We start from the raw sequence: 10,240 nt of genomic DNA on the forward strand, positions 1-10,240 counted from the left end.
CTAGGGTGCTTCAAATGGCAATGCAAGGTTGAGCTTTTTGTGTTCCAAACTAGTGGGGTTGGTGGTCCATGGATGGATCATTTTATAGATTATGACTTGTGATCTTTAGCTCGGTTGAAGATGATGTATTTTCAAAGAGTTCTGTTATATACAAATCGTTGTATAAACACATCGTTTATGGTTTGATCTATTCATAAAAAATTTAAAACACAAATTGTTGTTTATGTTGTTAGTTGATACGTTTTCGCGCCAATAGTGCGTTTGATGTATCGATAAATAGGTCTATAAATAGAAGAGAAATGAAAAATGCAAACATACAAGGGTAGAGAGAATTTAGAATTTTAGTATTCTACTTTGTGTTTTCGAGCCTCATTTTGTTTTGAATATATATTTTTTTTAATATTTTTTAGTAAGTCACGTGACACCATATTATAATATCACGTTGAACAAAGTGAATGGTATAAATTATAAGCATAAATTAGGAGTATAGGAGCCTTACTCTTATATAAAAATATCAGCATGCTCGAACGATCAAGTCTTACCCAATGCAATGCTTCAAAAGTGGCGAGAATATTCGAGTACAATAATAGAGTTGGGCTTTGTTATTGAGAGTCTAACCAATGGTAATTGGACGTGCGGAGACTTTTGACTTTTGAATGTTAAAAGTCAAATCGGCTCATCTGTCTTCATATCTATCTTGTAGTCGTACGGGGGGTGACAATTTTTTAGTCCTATTTAGATCAAGAAAATCTGTGGGGGCTTAGCTCCCCACGCCTTCCGTGGTTCTGGTGGTTACAAAGAGAGAAATGAGAAACCATGTCAAATTTCTCCGAATATTTTCAAAGAATCAGAGAAAGTTGAGTAAAAATGGTTGAAAGTCTTCAGAAAGGAAGTCTATCGGAGTCCTCCCTCAATCATCAACACCTTTCTCCAAGCACATCTTTGAAAAACTTCCCCTTTATTTTTTTCTTGATTGTAAATCGAAGAAATTTTCTCATTTCATTTCAATCATCAACCCAAATGGACTCTACCCTTTCTTTTTCAATTTTGTTTTAGTCATATATTCGTAACTTTACAATCTAACGTACCACATCAAATTATATCAATTTATAAATTTATTTTTGTGTAATTTTTTTGTGACTAAAATACTTTCCGTTAAATAGATATTTTTTTTCGGGTTGGTTTAGCTAAGTAATTAATTAATAAAATATTGTATGCATGTTAACAGCTAATTGATAATGACACCTCCATTATATTACTCCATGCAAATTTAAACCAGCAGTTGGCAGCAAGTGTGGATGGCTTGGCTTAAAGTGGGGGAACGAATCTAGTACTATTATTTTCCTTATTTTAAGTTCGGCTTTTTCCTCCTCGTACCTTACAGACTGAGAATACTAATATATTCTTTATCCTATCTTCTAAAATATATTATTAAAATTTATTTTTTTTATTTTACATATTAATTTTTATAATATGTCATCCATCAACTTATCTATTTTTTATCTATATCATTTAAATATTCTTTTTTTATTCTTTTTAAATATTTCATTTCTACCAATAAATTTACAATATCCATATATATTTTTATATTTAAAATTTATTTTTATATACAATGTAAAATAATTCAATCCTATACACGTAAAACAAAAATATAAAAGCCAATAAAAATAAAAAATCAAATCAAATATGAAAAAATTGGTTTAAAAATAATTCTAAGATATTTTTTAGAAGAAAATGAAATATATGTGTTAAACGATGAACAATAAAAAGAATTTGTTTACATGATAAAAATCAAAGTAAATAAAAATAAGAGAGTAAATGAAATATTAACAGTAAAAAAAATTTCACAGAATGAACAGTATCCGCTACATATAACGGAATACTATAACTAATTATATTTTACAATTCATTTTATATAATCGGATGCTTCTGTTTAGAATAATTCTTCTAATTATTTACATTTTTTATATAATTTAAAAGCCATTGGAGTGCTCAAACATAGAGAAGAGGACCTCCCGTCTTTCTTTAAAATTATTTTAAGTATAATATTGGGCTAAAATCCAGGCTTTTATCGTGCGTGATCCATCGGTTTCAAAGTTGTCCATCGGTTTCAAAGTTGTTTCTCTGTATATCTTCAAAATTATATTTTTAAAGATTAATTTTACATATCAAAAAAAATTTACACATTAGATTATATATCTTTAAACTAAATAATAATAAAATATTATTAACTTTTATTTTTTCTTAAAATTATTCTTTTTATATATTTTACAATCAACATCATGTACTCAAAAATACTAATTTTATATATCTAAATATTTCCGATTTCATATATTAAAATGATCAATTTTATCAATACATAATATATACTAAAAAACACTTTGTATCATCAACATAATACAAACTTATATATCAAAATCATTTTAATACAAATTCCACAAAGTTGATTTTAATGGGTAGGAGAGAGAAAAAATAGTAAAATAATGTTTTGAAAGTGAATAGTATTTTTTCAAATTTGAAGAAATACTATTTAGAGTAATGCAAGATTTTGAAGATACATAATCCAATATAGACCAATTTAAAGAGATATTATGTAAATATGAAAATGAATATAAAGATGTATAAGCCATTGTCAATGCTCTTATGGTGTGGATACTTTTTTAAGGAGTTTCTATAAAAACGTAGCAAGTTTCTTTAAGCTGAAGAAAAAAGTGATTGCTTTTCTCTCTCTCTACCCTAGGCGACAAATCCTCTGTGTCGTTCTTCGCGATTCCAACCCATTCACTAGGAGGAGGTGGGTGGAGCTTCACTAGCCAACCGTAGCAGCTTTCTTCTATTTCTTGTTTTGTCAATTTTTTCCATTTTTTATTTTAGTTTTTTCTCCACAGCGTCGAAACAAGCTGATCTCCTACCTTCCAGTGTTCTCTGATCAACATGTGTTGCCTTTTCTGCATCTCCAGTCGCCGATCTTCAAGTTTGCTGAAGGATTCCGCTTTTTTGCTCTACGCATTCGTCCAATGCGCGACTTATGTTGTGCGCAACAATCACGTGCCACCGCGTCCTAGAGCTGCTCTTGATAACACGTGCGGCCTCCCCGACATCAGAGGCTTTGGATCCTCCAGATCCTTTGTTTCACTCCTATGGCAGTGCATGACATACACGGGTCGTCACAACCTGTGTTGGTCCTTCGTCGGCAATTTTACTCTGTTTCAGGCTACTATCATATGTTGCCGCTTTTCCGAACCGAAGATCAAGTGAAAATGAGCATGACAGTCTCTTCTAACCAATCCAAACCAACAAGATGCAGCACACCTCTCTTTACTGCAGTTTTTAGTTATAGTAATATAGTCTGTTTTATTAGACTATATAAAAATCGTTTCAAACGACATCCCCTGAGCCAATTAATTGGCTCCAAATCCCTCTTCTTCTTCTTCTTCTTATGTGATGTATATGTTGGTTTTAAAATGATTGTAGGGGATTTTCATTCCACTAAAATTTGTATCATGTAATCTTTTAATTTATCTATAAAATGCTAAACTTGCCTTAAAAAAAACAAAGAAAAAAAAAATGCAAGTTAGTCGAAGTCGATTGTCGGCTGTAGCACATTATCTACCACACAAAACCCACCCCTAAGAAATATACGGATGGTTTCTTATAAAAATAATATTTACAGTTAAAATGCAAGTACAGACTTATTTTTTTTAAAATTAATAAATATAAAATTTATATTAAAAAATTAAATTTTTAATAATAAATTATACTTTTTAAAAAGTGTGCGACTTGCTTAATTCACTAGTAGATCAGCTTTGCTAATTGCCGTATTTTTTAACTCTTCGTTTAGTTACACAAATGAGATATGATGAGATAAAAATTAAAAATTAAATAAAATATTATTAGAATATAATTTTTTAATATTAATTTTGTTTTATAATTTGAAAAAATTAAATTATTTATTATATTTTATATAAAAATTTTAAAATTGTAATGATTATATTAAATAAAATGAGATAAAATAATTTGTATTGTGTAACATCTTAAATTCATTTCTTAAAACTGTTCCCTATCGAATTCTTTGAGAAAGAAAATAATAAAAATGATATATGATTGGTCATATAATTGGGGTTGCATAGATGTTTTTTTATGCAATATCCTTGAATAACAGTATAAGAGGATTAGTTCAACTCTTATACCTCGTTTTTTAAAATAAGATAAGATAAATTGAGATAAAAATTAAAAATTAAATAAAATATTGTTATAATATTTTAAATATTATTTTTATTTTAAAATTTAAAAAAATTAAATTATTTATTTTATTTTAAGCAAGAATTTAAAAAAATTTGTTTTTTTTTTTTTAAAAATTTTATAAACGAGTAATTGAAGTAACTACGATTTCCAATATTCACTATAGTCTATTCAGGGGAGTGACCGAGTTGTCCACAGACAAAGGTAAGCAGACGCCAGAGTACGAAAGCGGTGTCAGCGGTCAAACAATGAACGGCCGAAGCACTGAACATCTACGAGTTGCCCTTTCCCTTCCGAGCAGTGATAAACACAATACTTTTTATAATATTTTTTACAATATATGTTATAAAATAATGTTAATTTTATAAAATAAAATACTCTTCCTTTTAAAACATTATGTTATAGAAAATGTTATATAAAATATCGTGTGGTTATTATTATTCTTCCCTTTATCTCCAACGTCTATACATCAATCTGGCCATTACACATCTGTTTTCGTGCCGTTTCCTATCAGGTACTAAACCTTTTCCTTACCTTCCAACAATGGCGATAGCCCACGTTACTTACCGTCCAAAAAAAAATTCTTTTATTGATCCATGGCATGCTTAACAAAAGTAGCGGTTGAGATGGGTTACGGTAGGTTTTGGGTCTGGGTCCTACATAATTATTGCACAAAACAATTTAGGAAGCCTTGAAAAATGACCCACCTCACATGGGTTTATCCTGTGGTCAGAAGCCTTGAAGAATTCACGCCTACTGTTCTAAATCTAATCAAGGTCGAACAGCTCAGACCACACCCAGAAGCAACAAAGATTCCAGAATAGGAGCGAAAAGAGAAAAAGAAAGAGAATAGCTTTCTTCTGTTCTTCTTTTTTTTTAGTCATCAAGGAAGCCAGGAGGAAGCTTCAACTATATAGAGCTAAAACCAGATGCTTCATCAATTTGTATGACAGCTTTTAATTACACCAAAATTATAGCAAAAATGAACATTCCAGTACGTTACTACATTGAATCTCAAACGAGTAGAAAGAATCTATGTTCTGATTTTGTGAAAGAGAAGTTGGAAGTTCTTAGATCTAGCTATGTATGTATAATCAAGTTTGAATCATCTTCAATTTTGTTGATCACTAGTTTATTCTTTTGCGTCAGAACAAATGGGTTAATGAGGGCTAAGATCAATCAAGCATTGCCAGATTGTTGTAATAGATACCTCTTCGCAATCTTCACCTCTTCCAAGCATAAACAACCAAAGAAAACCCAGATGGACCACCTAACTCAGTCTCCTCCGCGCTAGCCCACTCCATAACCGAACTTCCTCCCGATGATCCCGCCGACGAAGACATTGATGTCGACGACGACGACAAGCTCTTCCTCCACTCGACCCCATAACCCCAGCTCTGTTGCGCCCACAAAGCCATCCCATTCTTCTCATTCAAAGAATTCGCCTCCTTGTCTTTTTCTTCTTGTTCTTGTTCTTCTTCAAACCTGAACATGAAAACAGCACGCCCATCTTCGTTGTCTTTCTTGAACAACCAGTTGTAGACGTCCCACGAGATATGTACGGGCACTCCATCGACTTCAATTCTCTCATTTCCTCTGAATTTCCACTTTAGGCGCTTTATCTGCAAGACCTTTTTGTTATCCACGCTGAAACAGAGTCTGGTATCATTGTCGTAGCCGCAGTCTATTGTTATATCCCTCATTCTGCCTCCAAATCTTGCTGTCGTGGTGTATATTTTGTTGGCAACGACATGCTCTCTTTTCAAGACGAGAACTTGGGCACTGTTAGGCTTCCGGGCTTTGGTTTTGGCGTAGGCTTCTTTGGTGCAGTCGCCAACAAGGAGGGTCATTTCATTCTCAACAACTACGGCGATGTAAAATCCGGAACGGGGTTCGGGTCCGGACCCAAACTTGGATTTGGTCAGGTCCCAAAAGATTTGGGTGTTGGAGTTGAGCTTCTTGGTCCCATGCTTTTTCCAGAAGATGAAAGGTTTGAGGTGGAGATGGAAAGAGAATTGGGAAGGAAGAGAAGGATCAGGAGAGTCAAAAGGGTGGTGATGGTGGTGGAGGAGATCGAGATAGAGAGAGTGACCGAAGAGGGAGCGAGACCAAGTGAGGGAGAAGAGGCCGAGGGGAGTGTGGTAGAGGCCGCAGGTAGCGAGGTTTGGAGTTCCGGCGGAGATGGGCGGAGAGCGCTTATTGTCCTTATTAATGGTTGATGGGCGGAAGCAAGAGGGTAAGGAGGATGAGGAGCTTTGAGACATTATTGTTCTGTTTCGTTAGGTTCTATGATCTGGGAAGTGAGTCGCTTGCGTTTTGTTTTGTTTTGTGGGCTTGGGAACGTCAAGGATATTGGTGTTCCTATATATGGAACCTGCTACAGCCACGGGAGAATCCTCAGCGAAAGGCAAAACGTTTTTTTTTCAATAAGTTTTTAAACACTTTAAATTTTTTAAAAAAATATAAAAAAAATCATATATTCATTTAAAAATACTTTCTTAATCATTAAATTAAAAAATAAAATACAATTCTGTAAAAATTCTCGTAGAAAGTTTATGTGAGAATAGTATTTTCTTATATATATAATTTATACAAGTAATGCTATTCATTATCTTCTTTTTTATTATTCATCATTTTATGATATGACACGAAATGATTCGAGATTATTTATTTATTTTTATTTGTGAACTTATTATTTAATACCACATCATAAAATAATAAAAAGATGATAAAAAGAAGGACGATGAGTAAAATTTTTCTATATATATGAACGAAATATATAATAGGAAAATGTTAGACATATAACACTTTTTACAATTTTTTGTATAATTATGTTTTAAATAATAGGTATTTTTGTAAAGTAATTTATAAAATTAACATTATTTTATATAAATATTTTAATTTTAAAATATAATTATATAAAAAATTGTAAAAAGATTGGAGAACTTATTTCCCTGCTGTATGCCATTCCCATGAGAACTTTTACAACTAATTACAGATGTGTATATAATATTTGAATATAATGAACTTAGAAGAAGAAAAGTCAAGGAAAAAAGAAAAGAAAAAAAGAGGCATTGAACATTGAACGTTTGAATAGTAAACTTGTATTGCATCGTGCCGTTTGAAATTTGAATGAGTATATCAGGAAAAGCCAAAGTCCACTCAAAGCGCGTCAACATAGATCAGGAAGCAGTCTTCTCTTATTTTGTACGATCTAATTCCTATGTGTCTAGCTTGTGCTTATCATCATCAGGTATGTTCCCTTTATCATCGCTGCACTTGCTCCGTAAGTTCTTGTTATATAAATATATATATATATATATATATATACCTTATATGTTAAATGCGCCTATAGCCTATAGATATATGAATAGGAATAAATACGGTTTTTGTTTGACACTTTCTATTCCACTTATGTCCCTTTGTAATTGATTCCTGGATGCTCTGTATAAGATAAATAGTATTTTTTTTCATCCATTTTGCCCTTTGTTTTCTCAAATCTCCATCCTTTTGTGTTTTTTCCTTCCCTGACTATGTAAAGTGTATTTTTACAGCATTTCACTTATCTCTTTATAGTTTTTTTCTTATTCAAAGGTTGGTCGAAATTTTTTTCTTCTCAGTTTCTCAAGTTTCTGATATCTTTTACTTCACACTTTCTCACACAAACTTTCAGATTCTTCAGTGTTGAAATTTCTCTTCTTCCCGTTACGTGGATATGAGTTTTCTTTATCTCTTATCAGGTGAAAGTCTTTAGATTTTTAAAAGCTATTTTTAATTCAGTGTTGTTCAGAATCTGTTTTTAAATAGTTTTTATTTAATCAATTGTTACGTACAATTGTCACGTTTTCAATATATTTAATGAATTATTGCTGTAAAGAGATTTTAAGATTTTTATATATATACTAGAAAAGGGTCTCGGATGCATTAGTCTCGAATGTACTTAATATAATGATTTAAATAAATAAAAAGTGAAAAATTTAGTAGTTTATTTATCTGGAAAAATAAAATACAAGGTAAAAGGTTAAAGAAAGATAAAAAATAAAGATTAAAAAAAATTTAAATTTCAGCAAAATATGAGTATTGGTCTACATCTATATTGGATTATCTATTTACTCTTTATATAATAATAAAATATTATTAATTTAATAATTTTTAAAATTTTTATTTTTATCACATTTTATAGTTCTACTAATTAAAATATTAATAATAATTATATTCTATTAATGACATTTTGGTAAAACATGATCTTTTATTAAATTCTACAAGGGAGCTACAAATTAAATGGTCAAGGGTCTTAAGGACCTTTTAGTAAAATAAGACCCTTTATTAAATTCTACAAGGGAGCTACATATAAAATGATCAAAGATTTTAAGGATATTTTGATAAAACAGGACCTAACAGACTTAACGGAAAAATAAGAAAAATTAACGAAAAAATAACAAAAATTACTATTTATAATTACATAGTCACTTATTATAATAGATAGATATATATATATATATACACATTAGTATGATCATGAACTTTTTGTTTATTCCAGGTCATAAGTCAGTCCTATAATATCTTTGCACTAATTACTTGACGAATAAAATGCGTTTAATTATTAATCTCAATTAAGTCAGTTATTTTTAATAATTTTTCATTTTCTAATTACCCTTGGGTGGCCGAGGACTTGAACTTTTTATATTTGATTTGATCTTGGTTATTTAAAAGTCATAAAATTATTGATAATTAAGACGGCGCCTTTAATAATTTTAAACAAATCAACATTAATATATACTAGTATTCCTCAGATGATTATATATAAAATTAAGCAGATTCAATGACTCTAGATAGCTATGTAGCTACACATTTATGACCAGCTGATCATATTAATTTTTTTTTTTTTTTCTAAATAACAAATCGTACTTTTGACCCATTACCATTAGCTACGTGAAAATAACAGGAAACCGCCTGATTCATGACAACTTGCAGCATGTCGGCCAAGACCTGGTGTACATCGTGCATATATATAGGAGTTTACTTTGTAATAAATTAATTCAAGGACTCGAATGAAAATAACATTGTCGATGAACTAACAGGCAGCCATGCCCTGGCTGGTCTTTAGTATGTCATCGCTGACTGTGTGTAGTAGTACTGGTCCGTATGCCGGAGACGAGCATTATTATTCCTAGCACTATATATATATATATATATATATATATATATATATATGCTTTGTGTGGTGTCTCCTCTGGCTTTAATTCATCACATGCATGAAAGATAGCGCTTGGTTTTGCATTTAATATTCCAGCTGGTGGGTGCGTGCATGCGAGATAGATTGGCTTCTTCAGTCGGCCAATTACTTGATTAATGCATGTATGTACTTTTGTACCATATTGGACTTATGTTCATTCTCCGGTACTTCTCCTCGGCATTAGAAAATATAAAGGCAAAATCTACTTAGTCCGGTTTGATTTAAACACACCACACGAAGGCTGATTTAGCAGATCGGTCTAATTCGAGTCCAGTTTACTAAAACAATTCTCTCGTCTACCTCTCCCTATTGAATCTGAATTTGTGTTCCTTTCTAAACTCTCTGATTCTCATGTTTGTCGTGTGCCTCTCCCTCCATCTAAATCTCATCAAAAACTTGTGTGAGGTTAAACGTGAACGTGAGCTGAACATGGATGCAAGCTGAATGAGGTGGGGGTCGGTCATGGCTAAGTTCTCATCGATCAGTCATTCTCGTTAGCGGTCCCAGACAGTGGCAGATGTGAAGAGGCTGATGGAGGAAGAACGTTGGGGGCGCGGGGGTGAAGGAAAAAAAAAATCAAAAGCCACCCACAAATGATTCGGGTATTTACTACTATTTAGGTCTTTCTTAATGCCTAAAATGCACGTTTATTTATTAAAAAAATAAATAAACAAATTCACATCACCAATTTTGAGGTGTATGTGGGAAGAGGCAGATCATGAGTAGAAGTACTCTAGGATAAAATCATGTCCTTGCATGGAT

At 31.6% G+C, this 10,240-nt stretch overlaps 1 protein-coding gene across 1 annotated transcript; it reads right to left on the bottom strand.

The window, feature by feature from the left end:
- Positions 1–5,075: 5,075 nt before the first annotated feature.
- On the bottom strand, positions 5,076–6,573 carry LOC121263706. The gene has a single exon (XM_041166748.1). It carries the CDS (start codon positions 6,504–6,506, stop codon positions 5,466–5,468), a length of 1,041 nt encoding a protein of 346 aa, XP_041022682.1. The 5' UTR covers positions 6,507–6,573; the 3' UTR covers positions 5,076–5,465.
- Positions 6,574–10,240: the final 3,667 nt, after the last annotated feature.

The sequence above is a fragment of the Juglans microcarpa x Juglans regia genome, chromosome 4S (assembly GCF_004785595.1).
Source record: "Juglans microcarpa x Juglans regia isolate MS1-56 chromosome 4S, Jm3101_v1.0, whole genome shotgun sequence".
In the NCBI taxonomy this organism is placed as follows: Eukaryota; Viridiplantae; Streptophyta; class Magnoliopsida; order Fagales; family Juglandaceae; genus Juglans; species Juglans microcarpa x Juglans regia.

What these genes read in the sequence shown, in the direction of transcription:
- LOC121263706 (XM_041166748.1), bottom strand. Translation starts at nt 6,506, where the DNA reads ATGTCTCAAAGCTCCTCATCCTCCTTACCCTCTTGCTTCCGCCCATCA.